Source organism: Bos javanicus, chromosome 22 (assembly GCF_032452875.1).
Source record: "Bos javanicus breed banteng chromosome 22, ARS-OSU_banteng_1.0, whole genome shotgun sequence".
In the NCBI taxonomy this organism is placed as follows: domain Eukaryota; kingdom Metazoa; phylum Chordata; class Mammalia; order Artiodactyla; family Bovidae; genus Bos; species Bos javanicus.
The window spans coordinates 49,789,831-49,810,541 of NC_083889.1; the positions used below are offsets into that span (position 1 = coordinate 49,789,831).

General features: G+C 52.4%; 2 protein-coding genes across 3 annotated transcripts in view; one reads left to right on the forward strand and one right to left on the reverse strand.

The window, feature by feature from the left end:
- The window catches only part of MAPKAPK3 (MAPK activated protein kinase 3), a 28,208-nt gene extending 23,256 nt beyond the window's left edge, over positions 1–4,952 (reverse strand). The window contains exons 1-2 of one of the 2 annotated variants that reach the window (XM_061397500.1): positions 4,769–4,952; positions 4,217–4,492 (exon numbers count right to left, since the gene is read on the reverse strand). In XM_061397500.1, the coding sequence (XP_061253484.1) occupies positions 4,217–4,441 (225 nt within the window). In that variant the 5' untranslated portion in view covers positions 4,442–4,492; positions 4,769–4,952. Of the gene's footprint in view, positions 1–4,216; positions 4,493–4,753 lie in introns of both variants that reach the window. The other variant, XM_061397501.1, reaches the window with a different exon arrangement.
- A 10,039-nt stretch (positions 4,953–14,991) lies between these two features.
- CISH (cytokine inducible SH2 containing protein) lies at positions 14,992–20,625 on the forward strand. The gene is made up of 3 exons (XM_061397517.1): positions 14,992–15,346; positions 18,581–18,801; positions 19,043–20,625. Exons 1-3 carry the CDS (start codon positions 15,327–15,329, stop codon positions 19,564–19,566), a joined length of 765 nt encoding a protein of 254 aa, XP_061253501.1. The 5' UTR covers positions 14,992–15,326; the 3' UTR covers positions 19,567–20,625.
- The last annotated feature ends 86 nt before the right edge of the window (positions 20,626–20,711 follow it).

Sequence of the window (20,711 nt, forward strand, 5' to 3'; positions counted from 1 at the left end):
GGCATCAGTTCCCGGCTGGGGTGGGAAAATGATTCTGAAAGTCCCGGCAGAGGGGATCCTGACAGCAGGCTAGGAACACAGCTGCTGAAGCTGTGAGGGAGGCCAGCTGGGCCGGGCCGGAAACATCTCAAAACAATCCCCCTCTGGGACTTTCCTAGTGGCTGAGTGGAAGAGAATCTGCCTGCCACCAGGGGACGTGGTTTCGACCCCTGATTCGGGAAGATCCCACATGCCACAGGGCAGAGAAGCCTGTGCACCCCAACTATTGAAGCCACAACTACTGAAGCCTGTGAGCCCTAGAGTCCGTGCCCTGCCACAAGAGAAACCACAGTGAGAAGCCTGAGCACCACTAAAGAGTAGCCTCCACCCGTCGCAACTAGAGAAAAAGCTCGCGTAGCCATGAAGACCCAGCATAGCAAAAAATAAAGAAATTTTTTTATTAAAAAAAATAAAGAAAAATTAAAAAATTTTCAAACTGTCCCCAAATCCTGCTATTTGCATTTCATAGGGCTTGACACCCTCCCTAAGATCCTCATTTCAAAAAACAAACTGCCCACTTCTGGCAGTTCAGAAGGCTACTTGAGTCTGGTAGTACTGGAGTTACTCAGATTCTTTCCTTTCAGGAGAGGGGCGGCCTGGAGAGATGCAGTAAAACCACTAGGGGGGACTCCATTGTATGAGGCGGCCAGCCCTCCACACGCTTCCTGATGTGTCAACTCAGTAAACGAGGCCCTGCAGAGGGTGATCTGACCGGTCTGGAGGTGGTAGGTGAAGGGGTGGCAGCTGCTAAATGAGAAAGTACCTGGCCTGCCAGGCAGCCCCACCCAGCCTCAAATCCAGCTCCACAGCACCAGCTCCAACAGGCCAGCCCCACCCATGGAGCAACGCAGGGACCTCCTGGCATGTGGATTCAACACCCCAAAACTCCACTCCGACAAAGACAGGACCAGGACGGCACTGGGAGCCCCAGGGGCTCCTAACATCTTTTAGTGGACCCAGAGGCCGGAGAGCAGGACTGGGAAAGAAGACTCCCACTGCAGACCCCCTCAAGCTACTCAAGCCTTTGTTTTTTTGTTTTCTATGATTTACTTTTAATTGAAGGATAATTGCTTTACGATATTGTATTGGTTTCTGCCACACATCAGCATGCATCAGCCATAAGTATACATACGTTCCCTCCTTCTGGAACCTCCCTCCCACAAGCCTTTGTTTCCATTTATCTAACTGTCACTATCATTTCTGCCTGCCAGGCGGCCAGGGATCACACGTGTACTTGGCAGAAAGTCAGGAGGGGAGATGATTCTGGTCTCTGCTATAATTTCCCATCCCAATCAAGTCATGTGGCTTCTGACCACTAACTAACTCCAGGTCCTGACTTTCTTATATGGATAAGGCTTGAGGGACTGGCTCTCCATGTGAAGGGGTGGCTGTGTCCACTTAGCAGTGAAGATATGGGGTGTCAATGAACCAGTTAGCCCTGGAAGGGATCACAAACAAGAGGTCAGTAGGAGGCAGTCCCCTGCCCCAGACACTTGGCAGGCAGACCTCCAGTTCCTGCCAAAGGGACTACAGAGGTGCTAAGGGTGGTGTGGAGACTGGAATGTCGGCACTGCGGGTAGAAGCTTCCTCAGGAGAGAGTCGCTGAGTGTGAGGGAGGCCAAGACGGATCAGGCCAAGTGGTCAGGGGCTCAGGGAAAGGAGAAGAGGCCCAGCTCCCCAGGAAGGAGGAGCCTGCTTCTCTGGGGCCCCCAAAGAACAGCAACAGCTACAGGGACACTGACCACAGCTCTTCCTGTTTTATGAGCGTCTGCTGTGTTCTAGGCTTCATGCCAAGCACTATCTATCACTTTGAGCAACAGGGCCAGGAAGACAGGCACGAAGAGAGGGCAGGACACTAGGCCTGGCCCACAAATGGCAGAGACAGCCTGGACAAAGCCAGATTACAAGCCAAGGAGAGGTCTGCCTGGGAAGGGATGTAGGTCCAGGGAGGCAGAAAGGCCAGAGCCCAGGGCCTCTGCTTAGGCTGACCAGGGGCAATTGGGGAAACAGCTAGGCAGAAGCAGAGAGAGGGCTGAGACCCACTCAGGGACTGACTGAGCTCCCGGGGCCCAAGACAGGCCACGTGCTGAGGTCTCCTGGTCCTGGCCCTCCTGTGCAGGGGCAGAGGCTATAAACAGAAAGGTTTATAGGTTTATAGCCTCACTAGAGCCATCACTCATAATATAGGTATGATGTGCTAGAGGTTGTGGTTGTCCCATCTTGGAAGCAGGAGAGGACCTGCCTAGTTGGGTGGGGATTTGGTCACTGGAGTGGGGTGGGGGGTGGCAAGAACAGGAAGGTGCTGGGGTGGGGGCCTCATGGACTCCATGTCCCCCTTGCGGGCCAACCTAACACCAAATTCTGAAGATCCCAAGCCAACATCTCTAGCCATGCTCACCCAAAAAGCCTAAAGGGGAACAACAGGGGAATCTGTTCTGGATCTGCCCCCTTTCCAGTCCACAACAGGGACCACTATCAGACACAGCACCTGCAGGAAAAGTCTTAGAGCCAGTCCTGCTTAAGCCAGTGCTGCCTGGGCCCATGAACTCCAGCCTCCCACTCCATCCCTGTCTCACTTACAGCCTCTGGAGTACCACACGGGGTGGTCGGAGCTCAGCCCTGGCTCACAGGGCCAAAACCTCAGTATTAAGAAGAGGCTTCAGATGGCCCCTTGCCCACCCAGGCTGCACCCTGACCCAAGCAGGAGTGAAAGGGCCAAGATGGTGCTGAAGGAGAGAATGAAGATTGTCACTGCTCACTTCCTTAGCTCCATCTCCCCTCAGAAGAGCCACCCTTTTCCTGAAGGACTTGGAGAATCCCCTGCCAGGGGCTCCAGAAGGGCTCCCAACCCCACTCCATGGCTGGGTTCGTAAGCAAAGAAGCTGTGCCTGAGACCCAGCCTCACCAGCCCAGCCCTGAGATCTTCCAGACCCATCCTCATGATCCCTTCCAAGACCACCCTGGGGAGATGACCCCCTCTATCACTCCTGGTAAGCTGGGCCCAGGTTCCTGCTCAGATACTTGCAGACTCTGTGCCCTAAGCAAGTCCTGTGGCCTCGCCAGGCCTGTGCCAGGCCACTTTCTCTACATGCATGATTCCATTCCAAGCTCACATTAACTCCGTATCTTAACAACCCTTGAGCAGAGGAACCTGATTTTTCAGAGTCCAAGATCTAGTCCAAGGTCACAAAGCTGGCAAATGCAGGCCAAAGATTAGAGCTACAACTGCAGGACTCTGGGCTCAGGCTCATAATTGCAACACCTGTAAAATGAGAAGATCTTCAGCTGTATTCTAACCTCCAGGAGCCACGCTCCTTGCCATGCTCTACCTATCCACCAAGTCGCTGGCAGAGGCTGCAACTAAGTGAAGTTCCCAGCGAGGACAGAGTCAAGGGATTTGAGGTATGGGGCACAGTCCTGGGCCCAAAACTGTATGACCTAAGCCAGGGCTACGGAGCTCGGTCAGCCACCCTCAAGACTCCGGGACTCCAACTATATCAGCGAGGTCTTAACCAGGCCCACAGAGAGTCTATGGTGTGATGTGGCTAGATGGCTGGCCCGCCCTCTGCCCAGGAAACGGGGTGGGTCAGGTCGGAGGAGGGTCTGCCCCTTTCAACCCGGGTCTGGTTGACTCATCTGGAGCCCATGAGTAGCTTCCTGCCCACAGGGGCAATGGGTGTCAGGCTTGCCTACCAGTCAGCCCTGGGAGACTGTCACCACTCCAGCCTAGGCAGACAGGGGCCTCAGGAGAATTAGCCCCACCCCAAGCTTTTGTGGGGACTCAGGCAGAAAGTAAGTGAAACCCATTCCAGTCAGAAGAGTTTCTCACAGAAGGAGCAGCCAAGCTGAATGCAGGTCCCCCTCAGGCCCAAACTCACAGGCCCAGCCAGAAACCCAGAGTCAGGAATTACTCACTCCTTGCTTCCGGGTACAGCAGGCTCTACTCACAGCTAACTACACCCCCTTGCTCCCTGGGACATTCTGAGCTTAGCTAAGCTAAGCCTCAGTTTCCTCATCTGTGAAGCAGGAGGGACCAGGAGCCCAACCTTACACACGAGTAAGAGGAGAAAACGGTAATGCTTAGCCTAAGAAGCTTAACAGAGGCCCTAGGCATAGCCCGTATCCACAGGGCTCTGCTGTTGGGCCCCCGCCCATGCGGGAGCGCGGGGTCACTGACCTTCAGGGCACACTTCTGCCCAGTGCGCCGGTGGAAGCACTCCAGCACCTTGCCGTTCACACCCAAGCCCAGCACCTGCTTGGACAACTGGTAGTCATCGGTCACTGCGTACTTCTTGGGCTCCCGCCGCCCCCCGAGGGCGGGGGCGCCGGCGGAACAAGGTCCGCAGGGTACACCTGACGGGGGCGCAGGGCCCCCCTGCTCCTCTGCTGTCTCCACGTCCATAGCCCCGCGGGGCGCTCAGAGGCGGCCCCAGCCTGGCGCGTCCGGAGCCACCTGGGAAAGAGACGAAGAGTGAGTTCCGCTCAGACTCCTTCAATACACTCCAGCCAAGGACGCCCTCAGCCGGACTGGGCTTCGGGCCGGGGACAGGGCTGGGAATGAGGAACGAGTTGCTGGAGAGGACGGACCCGCGGCAGCGGGCGGTGGTCACGCAAGCCGGGCACCAGGCGAGTCCTGCCCCGACCACCAGTCAAGAGGGGAAAGCGCCGGGAGGTCCCGGGATTAGGAGGTGGAGGGGGCCCTGTGAGGGCGTACCTGACGAGGGCGTACCTGACGGCAGCTCACAGGGCCGTGGTTGCCGGTAAGGGGCAGGGACAGGGGTCGCCAGAGGCCGCGGCCCTGAGCGCCCAGAGCCGAGAGTCGCGCCGCCGCCTGCCCACGTGACCGCTCCCCTCCCCCGCGCGTCCCCGGCTACAAGCCGGGCTGGGTCAGCCTTAAAGGGCCAGGCTGGCCCAGGCAGGACGGGGCGGGGCCGGACCCGCCTAGAGCGGCGGCAGAAATAGGGGGCGTGGCTTCTAGAGGGGGAGGAAACCTCCTGGGCTCCGCCAGCCGCTGGGGAAACCCAGCGCTAGAGCAGCCGGCTAACGGGTGAGTTGTGCGAGCAGCCAATTGTACAAGCCACCAAGGAAGTGGCAGCACAGAAAATCTTCTCCTGGAGCCCCAGGTAGCCCCTGGAATCGAGTGTTTTCTCTGGAAGCTCCCAAAAGGCCCTCCAGTACAATGTGAAAGGTTTGCAACTTAGTGGTGGCCCACTGCCAGTCTATCTAAAATCTTAATTTTTGTCAACAGGGAGAATGAAATGGAATTTTGTTGAGATTCGCGTCTCTCTGGTTCCTGGTTGCTCTTGGGATCTTTCTAGCACTGGTATCTCTCCCCTTCTGTGCATCTCTTGTTCATATTCCCTTGGAAAACAGCATCCTAAGACTGCTGCTGCTGCTGTTGAGTCGCTTCAGTCGTGTCCGACTCTCTGCGACCCCATAGACGGCAGCCCACCCAGGCTCCCCCGTCCCTGGGATTCTCCAGGCAAGAACACTGGAGTGGGTTGCCATTTCCTTCTCCAATGCATGAAAGTGAAAAGTGAAAGTGAAGTTGCTCAGTCCTGTCCGACTCCTAGTGACCCCATGGACTGCAGCCCACCAGGCTCCTCCGTCCATGGGATTTTCCAGGCAAGAGCACTAGAGTGGGGTGCCGTTGCCTTCTCCGATCCTAAGACTAGAAATCCTAAATTCCTATTTGGTCATATCGACCAACTTTTCACCTTATGACTTGAACTTTTGGTGTCATGTTTAAGAAGTCTCCTCCTTCCACCCTAGTGCCAGATATTCTTTATTAGCTAAGTGGTCTTCCCTTCCACTCTGAGCCCATCTTAGATTGTGTGCTTAGTCGCTTAATTGTGTCCAACTCTTTGAGACCCCACGGACTGCAGCCTGCCAGGCTCCTCTGTCCATGGGGATTCTCCAGGCAAGAATACTGGAGTGGGTTGCCATGCCTGCCTCCAGGGGATCTTCCCAGCCCAGGGATCGAACCCAGGTCTCCTGCAATGCAGATGGATCCTTTACTGTCCGAGCCACCAGGGAAGCCCCCATCTTAGATTATCTTACATATTTTGAACTCATTTTCCCATCACAGACTGTTAACTCTTATTTCACAAATAAGGAAAGTGAGGGCCCGTAAGAGGAAACGACTAGAGCTTCAGGATGTGTGGCTGTCTCCTTGAACAAGCCTGCACTGCTCCTGCCCTTCTCTCTCACCCCACAACCCAGGAGGAGGTGGCTCACTTGGAACAGGGAAGGTTGGGTTGAATTGGGGCAAGATCTCTGTGTGGGCCTCTGCTGCCATCTACAGGCCACTGGCCAGACCTGTCCCACCGTGCCCTCTGTCCCACCAAAAGTTATCTCCTCTGTATACCCAAGTATCCAAAAGTGTCTTCAGGCCTGCATCTTTTAATTTCATGGCTGCAGTCACCATCCGCAGTGATTTTGGAGCCCAAGAAAATAAAATGTGCCACATTTCTATTTTCCCGCCATCTATTTGTCATGAAGTGATGGGACCAGATGTCATGATCTTAGTTTTTTGAATATTGAGTTTAAAGCCAGCTTTTAATCATTACTACAAACAAGGCTAGTGGAGGTGATGGAATTCCAGTTGAGCTATTTCAAATTCTAAAATATGATGCTGTTTAAAGTGCTGCACTCAATGTGTCAGCAAATTTGGAAAACTCAGCTGTGGCCACGGGACTGAAAAAAGTCAGTTTTCATTCCAATCCCAAAGAAAGGCAATGCCAAAGAATGTTCAAACTACTGGACAATTGCACTCATTTCACATACTAGAAAGGTTATGCTCAAAATCCTTCGAGCTAGGCTTCAGCAGTATGTGAACTGAGAACTTCCAGATGTATAACCTGGGTTTAGAAAAGGCAGAGGAACCAGACATCAAACTGCCAAATTCATGCGGATCACAGAGAAAGCAAGGGAATTCCATAAAAACATCTACTTCTGCTTCATTGACTACAAGAAAGCCTTTGACTGTGTGGATCACAACAAACTGTGGAAAAATCGTAAACAGATGGGAATACCAGACCACCTTACCTGTTTCCTGAAAATCCTGTACATGGATCAAGAAGCAACAGTTAAAACCTTACATGGGACAATGGAACAGACTGGTTCAAAACTGAGAAAGGAGTGCGACAAGGCTGTATATTGTCACCCTGCATATTTAACTTCTATGTAGAGTACATCATGCGAAATGTCGGGCTGGATGAACCACAAGTTGGAATTAAGACTGCTGAGAGAAATATCAACCACCTCAGATATGCAAATGATTCTACTCTAATGGCAGAAAGTGAAGAGGAGCTAAAGAGCCTCTTGATGAAGGTGGAGGAAGAGAGTGAAAAAGCTGACTTAAAACTCAATATTCAAAAAACTAAGACCATGGCATCTGGTCCCATCACTTCATGGCAAATAGATGAGGAGAAAATAGAAAATAGCAGATTTTATTTTCTTGGGTTCCAAAATCACTGTGGATGGGGATAGCAGCCATGAAATTAAAAAATGTTTGCTCCTTGGAAGGAAAGCTATGACAAACCTAGACAGCATATTGAAAAGCAGAGACACCACTTTGCTGACAAAGATCTATACAGTCGGACCTATGTTTTTTCCAGTAGTCATGTATAGATGTGAGAGTTGGACAACAAAGAAGGCTGTGTGCTGAAGAATTGATGTCTTTGAACTGTGGTGCTGGAGAAAACTCTTGAGAGTCCCTTGGACAACAGGGAGATCAAACTAGTCAATCCTAAAGGAAATCAACCCTGGCTGATGCTGAAATTGCAATACTTTGGCCATGTGATGCCAAGAGCCAACTCATTGGGAAAGACCCTGATGCTGGGAAAGATTGAAGACAAAAGGAGAAGAGAGTTGCAGAAGATGAGTTGATTAGATAGTATCACCAACTCAATGGACATGAATCTGAGCAAACTCAGGGAGATAGGAAGGACAGAGAAGCCTTGGGTGCTGCAGTCCATGGGGTCGCAAAGAGATGGATACAATTTAGCGACTGAACAACAGAGAGCTGAGGGCAGAGGCTGGCTGCTTGTTGTAGCCAAGGGTATCTCTGCATGCTGTGGTCTCTGGACTCTCTTATTTTCTAAAAACTAGAGTTAGATTACAATTGTTTTAACACTTTTGTATTTTTAAATTAATCTCTATTAAATTTTAATTGCATAAGCAAACTTGCTTGTTACAATAAAATTGAACCATACAGAAATGTAAAAAGTAGGCAATGGCAATGCCTCTCGTTTCACAGTGTCCACGCCAAAGCCAATGGGTACACAGTACACACAGTCTCCACATGGGTTCATCATAGACATGTTTTGCAACTGACTCGGGGAGCCAGGATGCATAGTTTCCCCTCGCTGCTCACATTCCAGCAAGCATCTGCCACCTGCACATTGATGGGAGGATTCAGTATTTGGGACAGCTGGGTCGGGGCAGGTGGGCTGTTGTTTTAGTCGCTAAGTTGTGTCCAACTCTCTGCGACTCCACAGACTGTAACCTGCCAGGCTCCTCTGTCCATGGAATTTCCCAGGCAAGAATACTGGAGTGGGTTGTCATTTCCTTCTCCAGGGGATCTTCCCGACTCAGGAATTGAACCCACATCTCCTGCATTGGCAGGCAGATTTTTTACCTCTAAGCCACCAGGAAAGCCCAGCAGGTGAATACAAGGTAGCAAGCTGTGCCACACAGCCCTCCGTGAAGAATGTATGTCCAAGGGGATGGGGGCCAAGAGGCTTTCGAATAACTCACCATGACCATGGGGCCCAGTGAGTGCCTGCGGGGCGGTTGTGGGGGGGCAGGTGAACCCCCTCTGCCCCCCCCCCACACACACAGCGTGTGGACTGTTCTTTGGGGAGAGGAGAGGCTGCACACAGGAAAGTTTAGAGATCAAACGAGTTCGACTTGAGGAAGGCACTGCTGTGTATTCTCATGACCCACCTTGTGACTGTTCTGGGTGGGGAACGGCAGAGAGATCCTGCAACTAGAATCTCTAGGGTGCAGGGGAGGGTTTTTTCTAGAAGAAAGAATCCATGGAGATGTGGCACGTGAAACTAGGAGAGGCACTGCCACTGGGTGGCAGTGTGGGCCCAGCAGACAGGGCAGGAGGGGTCATAATTAGATGGCCAGAGGGACCCACAACACCAGGGGCAGGCCAATACATGGGGCAAAACAGAGGCACACCACTCTTCCCAGAAAGCAGGGGAGGTGCACGGTGCTGTCAGAGTCACAAGGGGCAAAAAGTGTGTGTTAGTCACTCCGTTGTGTTCGACTCTTTGTGACCCCATGAACTATAGCCTGCCAGGCTCCTCTGTCTATGGAATTCTCTAGGCAAGAATACTGGAGTGGGTGGCCATTCCCTTCTGCAGGGGATCTTCCCGACCCCAGGGATAGAACCCAGGTATCCTGCTTTGCAAGCAGATTCTTTAGCAGCTGAGCCACCAGGAAAGACCCCTTCACAAAGTGCAGCTGGAGGGCAAAACCCTTGGAGTTTACACACAGAACTGCACAATCACTGATTTCTGTAGGGGGCGCTTTCAAGGAGACCCTGGGTGCTCTGGTGTTGACTGGCCTGGAGGCAGGGAAGCTTCACTGAGGACCTAAAAGTTGGACCCTGAAGGATGCCTAGGAGTTGGCTTGTCACAAGTGCTAGAGAGGAAGTGTGTTGGGGGGGACTGGGGGGGGTGGGTGGGGCTGGGCCTGTGAGATCTAGGGTATATTTTAACCTCTCTGTGCCTCATTTTCATCACCTGTAAAGAGGGGACAATATGTAGTAGTTAGACAATGAAATGGGGCTGGAAATAGCTGAGGTCACCAGGCACATAGTAAGCGTTCAGTACAGTAGTCACAGGTAGAGGGTAGGGGTAGTCTTGGGGCAGAGAGCTTGGGGTCTATACCCAGGGAGACTGAGGTTCAAAGCTGTGAAGCCCCTCTGTCTTCACAGTAATGTGGGGTAGCAGATAGTTCCTACTGGAGAAACAGCACCTTACACAAGGGCCCCATGCTGGGCTCTTCCAGGAGCCCCAGCCATCAATGTGGTAACGAGGCCTCCACACCCATGCCCATCCCAGGCAAGCAGCTTCTGGCCTATTCAGGAGGGAAAAGAGCAGTGATCCAACAAGAGACTGACCCAGACTCACCCGTGAGTGTCCAGGAGCCTCCATCGGAGGTGTGGGTCAGTGGTGGCCTGCTGCAGGGTTGGGGGCCCTGAGTGCAGCAGTGCATGCATGGGACCTTTTGAAGGAGGTCGCCATTATCTTCATTACCTCCACCATAGTTTGGCCTCAGGTCAAATAACAGGGAGGGAACACAGCCCCGCCCATCAACAGAAAATTGGATTTAAGATTTACTGAGCACCCATCAGAACAAGACCCAGTTTCCCTCTCAGTCAGTCTCTCCCATCAGGACGCTTCCATAAACCTCTTATCCTTATCCATCAGAGGGCAGACAGAATGAAAACCACAATCACAGAAAACTAACCAATTTGATCACATGGACCACAGCCTTGTCTAACTCAGTGGAACTATGAGCCATGCTGTGTAGGGACGGGTCATGATGGAGAGTTATGCAAAACATCATCAACTGGAGAAGGGAATGGCAAACCACTTCAGTATTCTTGCCTTGAGAACCCCATGAACAGTATGAAAAGGCAAAAAGATAGGACACTGAAAGATAACCTCCCCAGGTCAGTAGGTGCCCAATATGCTACTGGAGATCAGTGGAGAAATAAATACAGAAAGAATGAAGAGACAGAGCCAAAGAAAAACAACACCCAGTTGTGGATGCAACTGGTGATGGAAGTAAAGTCCAATGCTGTAAAGAGCAATATTGCGTAGGAACCTGGAATGTTAGGTCCATGAATCAAGACAAATTGGAAGTGGTCAAACAGGAGATAGCAAGAGTGAACATCGACATTTTAGAAATCAGTGAACTAAAATGGACTGGAATGGGTGAATTTAACTCAGATGACCATTATATCTACTACTGTGGGCAAGAATCCCTTAGAAGAAATGGAGTAGCTATCATAGTCAACAAGAGTCCGAAATGCAGTACTTGGATGCAATCTCAAAAACGACAGAATGATCTCTGTTCGTTTCCAAGGCAAACCATTCAATATTACAGTAATCCAAGTCTATGCTCCGACCAGTAATGCTGAAGAAGTTGAAGTTGAACAGTTCTATGAAGACCTATAAGATCTTCTAGAACTAACACCCAAAAAAGATGTCTTTTTCATTATGGAATGCAAAAGGAGAAAGTCAATAAATACCTGGAGTAACAGGCAAATTTGGCCTTGGAGTACAGAATGAAGCAGGGCAAAGGCTAACAGAGTTTTGCCAAGAGAATGCACTGATCGTAGCAAACACCCTCTTCCAAAAACACAAAAGAAGAAAGACTCTACACATGGACATCACCAGATGGTTAATACCGAAAACAGATTGATTATATTCTTTGCAGCCAAAGATGGAGAAGCTCTATACAGTCAGCAAAAACAAGACCAGGAGCTGACTGTGGCTCAGATAATGAACTCCTTATTGTCAAATTCAGACTTAAATTGAAGAAAGTAGAGAAAACCACTAGATCATTCAGTATGACCTAAATCAAATCCCTTACGATTATACAGTGGAAGTGACAAATAGATTCAAAGGATTAGATCCAATAGACAGAGTGCCTGAAGAACTATGGACGGAGGTTTGTGAAATTGTACAGGAGGCAGAGATCAAGACCATCACCAAGCAAAAAAAATGCAAAAAGGCAAAATGGTTGTCTGAGGAGGCCTTACAAATAGCTGTGAAAAGAAAAGTGAAAGTCAAAGGAGGAAAGGAAAGATATACCCATTCGAATGCAGAGTTCCAAAGAATAGCAAGGAGAAATAAGAAAGCCTTCCTTAGTGATCAATGCAAAGAACAGAGGAAAAGAATAGAATGGGAAAGACTAGAGATCTCTTCAAGAAAATTAAGAGATACCAAGGGAATATTTTATGCAAAGATGGGCACAATAAAGGGAAGAAATGTTATGGACCTAATGGAAGCAGAAGATATTAAGAAGAGGTGGCAAGAATACACAGAAGAACTATACAAAAAGATCTTCATGACCTGGATAATCACGATGGTGTGATCACTCACCTAGAGCCAAACATCCTGGAATGCAAAGCCAAGTGGAGGTGATGGAATTCCAGTTGAGCTATTGCAAATACTAAATTTCAAATACTAAAAGATGATGCTGTGAAAGTGCTGCACTCAATATGTCAGCAAATTTGGAAAATTCAGCAGTGGCCACAGGGCTGGAAAAGGTCAGTTTTCATTCCAATCCCAAAGAAAGGCAATGCCAAAGCATGTTCAAACTACCAAACAATTGCACTGATCTCACACGCTAGCAAAGTTATGCTCAAAATTCTCCAAGTCAGGCTTCAACAGTATGTGAACCATGAACTTCCAGATGTTCAAGCTGGATTTAGAAAAAGGCAGAGGAACCAGAGATCAAATTGCCAACATCCTTTGGATCATCGAAAAATCGAGACAGTTCCAGAAAAACATCTACTTCTGCTTTATTGACTATACCAAAGCCTTGATTTTGTGGATCACAACAAGCTGTGGAAAATTCTTCAAGAGATGGGAATACCAGACCACCTGACCTGCCTCCTGAGAAATTGATATGCAGGTCAAGAAGCAACAGTTAGAACTAGACACGGAACAACACACTGTTTCCAAATCAGGAAAGGAGTACATCAAGGCTGTATATTTTCACCCTGCTTATTAAACTTGTATGCAGAGTACATCATGAGACATGCTGGACGGGATGAAGCACAAGCTGAAATCAAGATTGCAGGGAGAAATGTCAATAACCTCAGATATGCAGATGACACCACAAGAACTAAAGAGCCTCCTGATGAAAGTGAAAGAGGAGAGTAAAAAAGTTGGCTTAAAGCTCAACATTCAGAAAACTAAGATCTTGGCATCTGGTCCCGTCACTTCATGGCAAATAGATGGGGGAACGATGGAAACAGTGACAGACACTATTTTTGGGGAGCTCCAAAATCACTGCAGATGGTGACTGCAGCCATGAAATTAAAAGACGCTTGCTCCTTGGAAGAAAAGTTATGACCAACCTAGACAGCATATTAAAAAGCAGAGACATCACTTTGCCAACAAAGGTCCGTCTAGTCAAAGCTTTGGTTTTTCCAGTAATCATGTATGGATGTGAGAGTTGGACCATAAAAAAAGCTGAGCGCCAAAGAGTTGATGTTTGGAACTATGGTGTTGGAGAAGACTTTTGAGAGTCCTTTGGACAGCAAGGAGATCCAACCAGTCCATCCCAAAGGAAATCAGTCCTGAATATTCAATGGAAGGACTGATGCTGAAGCTGAAACTCCAATACTTTGGCCACCTGACGCAAAGAACTGACTCGTTTAAAAAGAACCTGATGCTGAGAATGATTGAAGGCAGGAGGAGAAGGGGACCAAAGAGGATGAGATGGTTGGATGGCATCACCGACTTGATGGACATGAGTTTGAGCAAACTCCAGGAGTTGGTGATAGACAGAGAAGCCTGGCGTGCTGCAGTCCATGGGTTGGCAAAGACTCAGACACGACTGAGGGACTGAACTGAAGTGGGGCTACACTGAAGTTCAAGTTCCTTTAAGGAAATTGACAGAGAAGTGGGTTTCATGAAGCCATTTCTCACGTGAACCAATTATTTTTGTCATATTGTCCTGCTTCACGGGCTTTTACTTTTGGATCCCTCAGTCTTCCATCCCCTCCCAGGCAGGACAAGCTCAGCCCTGTCTGCCCTGGGGAAAGCCTGGATACTACCATTTATGCCTCTGGACACTGCCAGGAGCCTGTCATCCCTGCGAGGGGACCTGAAGTTTATCTTCTTTCCAGGGAACTTGGAGGGTACACACCCGGAAGATGGAGTGGACCCTACCACTGCTCCAATTCTCTCATCTCCTGGCCCACGGGCTTCAAGGATATGTGTGCAGCCCCTTTAAGGATACTCCCTGGTGAGTCCAGTGAATGGGAAAAGGTGGAAAGGATCAATGGTAGGGGCATGTTCCCTGGGGCTCAGCAATAATGGGAGAAATACCAGCTATTGAGGATCGCATGTATCAGAGCTCCGTGTAGATGGGAGAGGCTGTCACTGCTCCTCCTCTCTACTTTTATCCCCTAGCTTCAGTTTATCTCTGGGGGTTTGGAGCTCCAGGTCTCTCTCCCATATTTTTAGGGGGCCCACCAAGCCAGAGACACATGTGAACTGTCCTGTGGGGTGGGCTGGGGGCTCTTTATCCTTGCCTGTCTCCTCAAGTCGGTAGTCATTTCGGCCAGCTTAGGGCTGAGACTGGATAGCCCCGCAGAGTGCAAAGGTTTGGATGGCGCCTTCTTCCCCAACTCCCAGCGGAAACCTTCTCGCCTGGATCCTATTGGCTGCAGTGGCTGCAGGCCATCCGTGAACCTGCTCGGATCTGGATACTCCCTCTGAGCCCCTTTTCTCCCCTAATGTTTCTCGCCAAACCACAACCCATGCCACCCGCCTCCCCCACACAGGGTCCAGGGGTCCAAGTGCAGCCCATAGGGGGCGCCTGCACACCAGCACACCGCCTTGGAGGAGCCATTAGCTGGGCGGACAGACCCGTTGCCACGCCCTCGTGCTGCCACCGGTCCTATTCAGAGATAAGCGGGCCTGTCGCTAACGAAGCGGAGTGCCCCGAAGGAAATCTGAGCTCAGGTAGGTAGAGCAACGGCCTCTCCCTAGCCCATTCAACTTGGTTTTCACCGGTTGGTCTCTAGGTCACGCCCAACCCCCTTGGCTTACGTCAGCCTCGAATCCAAGAGCTCTAATTGGCCCTCCCTGACCACTCGGCCCCACCTCCTGCACTGCGACTGGTCGGTGCGCAGGGCCCCGCCCCATTTTCCTGGAAAGTTCTTGGAAATCTGTCAAAGGTGTTTCCTTTAGCTGCCCTCGGCTCCAGACTAGGGGAGCCGACGCCCCCCACCCGCACCCCTCGCAGCCCGACCGCACAGCCGGCGGTTCTAGGAAGACGTCGCTTCCGGGAAGGGCTGGGACACAGAGGACAAAAGATTAGGCTGTTCGCCCCGCCCTGTCCTCCAGGCCCGCCCCCCGCGCCCTCCCGGCGCGTCCGCGACGCCACCTCTCAGTCCCGGCCCGCCGCCTGTGCACCCCGGGAGCCTGCCCTGCGAGCGCGATCCGCGCCCACTGGCTCATTCCAGCCGCCGCCGTCAGGCCGAGCCTCAGCTCCGGAGCAACAGCTGCCGCTGCCGGGACATGGTCCTCTGCGTTCAGGGGTAAGCGCGGCTCTCTGCCCCAACCCAGCTCCGCGCCGGGACGCGGCGGAGAACTGGCCTCGTGCTAGCCACCGAGTATTAAGAGGGTCGGAGAAAGACCTCGGGAGTGTGATAACAAAGAAAGGTGACAACATCGTCACCACCTCTACTGGCACTGTGGGTACGGAAACTGGGGGTCAGCTAGCGACAGGGGAAACACCGGGTGGGCTAAGCTTGGGTTCTGGCTGGAGAAGGTGGGCGCTTCAGGCAGCGCCTCCTCCCAGACGTGGCTCACTTGCCCAGCCGTTCTGGATCGGGAGCGCTCTACCCTGGCCTGCCGGCCCAATAACCTACTGTGACCATGGGCTAGCCCTTGCCCCTTTCTGTCCTGCCATCCACTCTCCTGCCTCAGGCTCGCAGTTAGGCTCTTCTTGGGAAACCAATCTGAAATCCTTACTTCTACCCAGGTTGGCACCTGCTAAATAAGCAGCTCTTGGAAGATACTAGGTTTGACCCAGTCCTGTCTGAGGCACCCCCTCACAATGGCCTCATCCCTACTCTCAGTCCAATATGGGATCCCAATGTGAGAAGTGCCTTGGCTCCTGCCTCCCTTCTCCAAGTTTCCCAAAAACTTGCAGGGGGGGGGGGGGGCGGGCTTATAAGACAGTCTTGGCTTCAGCTGAGCATTCTTAACACATTCCTTCTGGCCAGAACCTCAGCGTCCCCTTCAACCAAGGGTCTGATGCTCTCCGAACTCATCTGACAGGAGCTCAGAAGCTCCAGGGTGAGTGAAAGGAGATGTGAGTGGGTGCTCCACAGCCAGAGAGAATTAGGTGGCCCAGTGACTGCTGTTATCAAAACTGGTATCATACCAAGTGAGGAAGGGTGGAAGGTGGGGCAAGGCTGAAGTGCCCCCCAGCTCTGAGCAGTCCTGTTTCCAGCACCTGGAGGTGCTAGGAAGACTGTACGTGCTTCAGTTTCTCCCTGAGCATCTCCAGAATCTCCCTTGCTCCTCTTTGCACTTTGGGACTCCCGAACACCTTCCCCCATGCTTCTGCCTTTGTTCACAGGACCCCAGCCAATTCTAGGGTCCCACAGTCTCTCACTTTGCTCCAGCTGAAGGCCCCCTTGGAATATCAGTGCATCAGGCCAGTGGTCTTGTCAGGGAGCAAGACCAGCTAGTGCTCTCCTGAGCCAGGGAGCAGGAATTCCCAACTGTAGGTTTGGGGTGTCAGCTTTGCTGAGGGCTACCTGCTCAGGGTTGAGTTTGCTTTACTAGTTTATGTCCCCAAACAGAAAGCACAGGCTGGCTGCACTGCAGGCACCCTCACATACTGGCCACCTACGCCTGGAGCACCACAGCCACCACCACCACGACACAATAACACAGCTGTGGACACACCCCTCCCCAGATATATATAGTCACTCACCAAGACCTTGTGGTGACCAATACAGCCACTCATACATCCAGATATCATATCATCATCCCTAGAGGTCTCTACACCCACATATGCTAAGCTGTTTGGACATGGCCACCCCCAGAGACTCTATCCAGTCTGACTGGCTAACCACCTCCTATAGTCCTAGAAGGCCCCTGGCCTGAGCGGAGCTCTGGGTCCCAGTAGGGAGGCCCTCAGCCAGTTGCTTGGATCTCAGCCTCCAGCTCTTCTAGAGGGAGTCCAGAGCTCCCACAGTGTAGCCAGAGTTGGGGTGAAGAAGTGTCACCAGGCTATGGTGTGCCAGGGTCTTATGGCCCCTTCTTCTCATGAGCAGTTGCCGGCCCCCTGATTTGTTAACATCTTCTAGAGTCACCTATAATTTACATCAGAGCTGGTTCCTCTCCCTGGCTCCTGCCACCAGCTCCTGCCTACCTCTTCCTGCCGTGTAAACAATACCTGGCAGTGTTTCCCGATGTCGTCATCTCGGCCTGCTGTGCCTTCGCTGCTTCTCCTTCCTCTGGCCTGAGACTCAGCTCAGGAGCAGGCTGACCCTGACTCCCCTGTAACATCCTTTGCTTCTTTATGACTTTGGGTTATGAGCACTCCTTTAGGGCAGGGCCCAAGGTTACGTGATCCTGATGTCTTGAGGCCTGGAAGAGAACCAGACCCAGAACTGAGATCCGAGGATTTCTTTTGTGACGAGTGGGAGAGGAATGGCAGTCTCTTCCACAGGAACCAGGGCCATGCCTCTCACTCCCAAGAACCCCCAGGATCACTGCACTGGGTGGGCTTCTCTTAAAGAGAAGCTACTACTCAGACTGGGGCCAGTTCAGCAACCCAATTCTAGTCATCTGAGAATATGGTGTGGCCCAACCCCTCAGTGTCTGGGCTGGGATGACCCCTCACTGGGGCAGTGGGGAAGTGGACCTCTAGTGAAGAGCAGTGTTTGCTTAAGATCACGGTGTCTGGTAGGGCAGGCCTGTCAGAGTGGGATCTGGAATGTGGGATGAGTACCCTGCCCTTTGGTGGGAGCTCATATTTATGGGAGGTGGGACTTAAGTGCCTTTAGAGGCCACTGTGTACCCCAGACCCTCAGCTGGGAGGAGGAGAGAACAGGATGAGAGTCTGACCTGTTCAGGGAGATAATTCTAGCCTCTAAGGCCTGGCCAGTGTAGACCAAGGTCCCTCTGCCAGACACTGTTGTCCATGGGGAGGTAGCATGTGACCCATCCCTTGGCTCAACCAGGACCGTGCATTTAATCAGCCACCTCTGCCAGGAGGGCACCATTGTGGGGCCTCTTTGCACTGGATCCTATCTATGTGGTGGGAACCCCAACTGCCCACTGTGAACTAGAGATGCCTACAGGGAGTGATCTATGGATTTGGTTGGTACAAAATAGAAGAGATTACAGATGGCCCTGTGTCCCTGCAGATGTGAAACCTGGGGATACAGAGAGCCCATGTATTCATTGTACTGCACCATTCATATAAGGGACTCAAGCATCCACAGGTTCCATCTCCTGGAACCATCTCCCCATGGATACTGGCTCCAACTATAATTGCTCTTTGATAAATGCAGGAGAGTGGGAAAGTCTCTTTCAGAAGAGGGTTCATATGTGGGGGAGGCCATCAAGGGGGCCTTTTGTGCTGACAAGCGGGAGGTGGAGTACTGGTCTCATGAGTGAGCAGAGGGGAAACTGGGGCTCACAGTGAGATAGACTGGCCAGAGGTCACGTAGCCAGTCTAGGGCAGAGGGGATCCCTGGAAATGGAGAGAGCACAGGGCCTCCACTCACTGCCCATGCACCTCCTTCTAGACTTTGTCCTTTGCTGGCCGTGGAGCAGATTGGGCAGAGGCCCCTGTGGGCCCAGTCCCTGGAGCTGCCCCAGCAAGTTATGCAGCCTTTGTCTGCTGGCGCCTTCCTGGAGGAGGCAGTAGAGGAGTCCCCAGCCCAGCCAGAGAGGGAGCCCAAGGTGGTGGACCCCGAGGAGGACCTGCTGTGCATAGCCAAGACCTTCTCCTACCTTCGGGAATCTGGTGAGTCTGAGGAGGGAGGAGGAATTGTCCTGGGAAGTCTGACGGGGGAAGATTAGCTCTGCCTGTTGAGTCTAATTTGAGAGGCAAGCCTCTGGCCAGAAGAGTCTGACGGGAGGGAAGGTCCCCAGCCCTCCCCAGGGAGGGGTGATGAGAAGAGGCTGAGCCCTGCCATGCCCTGGGTTGGTGCACCCAGCTACTTTCCACTGTGACCAGTTGGTTCCTTTCCTGTCCACTTGCCTAGGCTGGTACTGGGGTTCCATTACGGCCAGTGAGGCCCGGCAACACCTTCAGAAGATGCCAGAGGGCACCTTCCTGGTACGTGACAGCACCCACCCCAGCTACCTGTTCACACTGTCCGTCAAGACCACCCGCGGGCCCACCAACGTGCGCATTGAGTACGCCGACTCCAGCTTCCGCCTGGACTCCAACTGCCTGTCCAGGCCGCGCATCCTGGCCTTCCCAGATGTGGTGAGCCTGGTCCAGCACTACGTGGCCTCCTGTGCTGCAGACACCCGGAGTGACAGTCCCGACCTTGCCACCACCCCGGCCCTGCCCACCCCGAAGGAAGATGTGCCCGGTGACCCAGCCCTGCCCGCCACGGCCGTTCACCTGAAGCTGGTACAGCCCTTTGTGCGCAGGAGCAGCACCCGGAGCCTGCAGCACCTGTGCCGCCTCGTCATCAACCGCCTGGTGGCCGACGTGGACTGCCTGCCGCTTCCCCGGCGCATGGCTGACTACCTCCGACAATACCCCTTCCAGCTCTGACCCGGCTGAGTAGCCGCCTGGCCTCACCCAGCTGGACCCTGGAGGGGACATGGGCCCCAGCTGGACTTGGGCTCCCATGACCCCTCCTCCAGTCATCCTGGTGCCCGTGAGCATCTGGCAGCTAGACCAGGAACGGTCTGCAGGAACAAGGCTGGGCGTGAGGGGTCAGGGGAAGTTTCACACGACTTGGAGGTCAGCGCCCCCCGCTCCCCCGCAACTCCGTTGTGGTGGGCCGTATGTGTCAAAAGAGAGGGCACTGGCAGGACCTTATCTCAGCCGTGTGGGCTGGGCCCAGTCCCCCACTCACCTGCTGCGGACTCCTGAACTGCGTAGACTTGGCCGACCCTGGTTGCTCCATCCACAGGGTGGGGCGGGCCCCTTCCTTCCAGCTAGCCAGCCTCTGTCTCGGGGGTATATCAGCCAGAGGAACCGAGGTTGATGGTGACAGTCCCCGGGCGGGGGCACAGACCAAACTAGGGGACAGCACAGTTATATAGTATTTATTTATTTATTCTCCCTGGGTTGGTCTCGGGGTGAGCCGACCCCTCCTTTCTGCCCTGAGCACTCCAGAGGCCCCAGACTGGCCCCAGCTTCTCTGGTTCCTCTCACCCTGAGATGCGCTGCTGGACCCAAGGTGGTCCTGCATGTACTGGCACTAACCCATCCACCAGAGAAGGAGTCCTTCTCCTTGGCCTCCAGCCCTGTTTTGGGAGTATGGCTGAATAAACAAGAACATGGAGCCAACATGTTAGCTCCCAGCAGAGCCTGCCACTCAGCCCTTCCAGGGCCGAGCCCTGTCTGCACAGAGCTGGTCTCGCCGGGGCACAGGCCCTGCACGAGTTGGGGGCCAGGTCAGGGAGCAGCATGGTCGTTGGGGGGCCACTGCTCCAGCTCTGCTGGGTCTGCTTCCTGACCAGAAAAGTGCGTTCACACAAGAGAGGGAACGAAACTCCATATCTGACGAGACTTTATAAAATAATTACTACTTAAAACAGTTTAGTAGTCTTTTTATTTTCACTGCTTTTTCTGTAATGACAATAAAATTGTACCTTTCATGTATGGAGCCCTCAGAGGGGCCTTTTTTGAGTCGTATACTGTCTGTCCCCTTCGATCTTACTGTCAGTATCCCCCACTTTACATCTGGG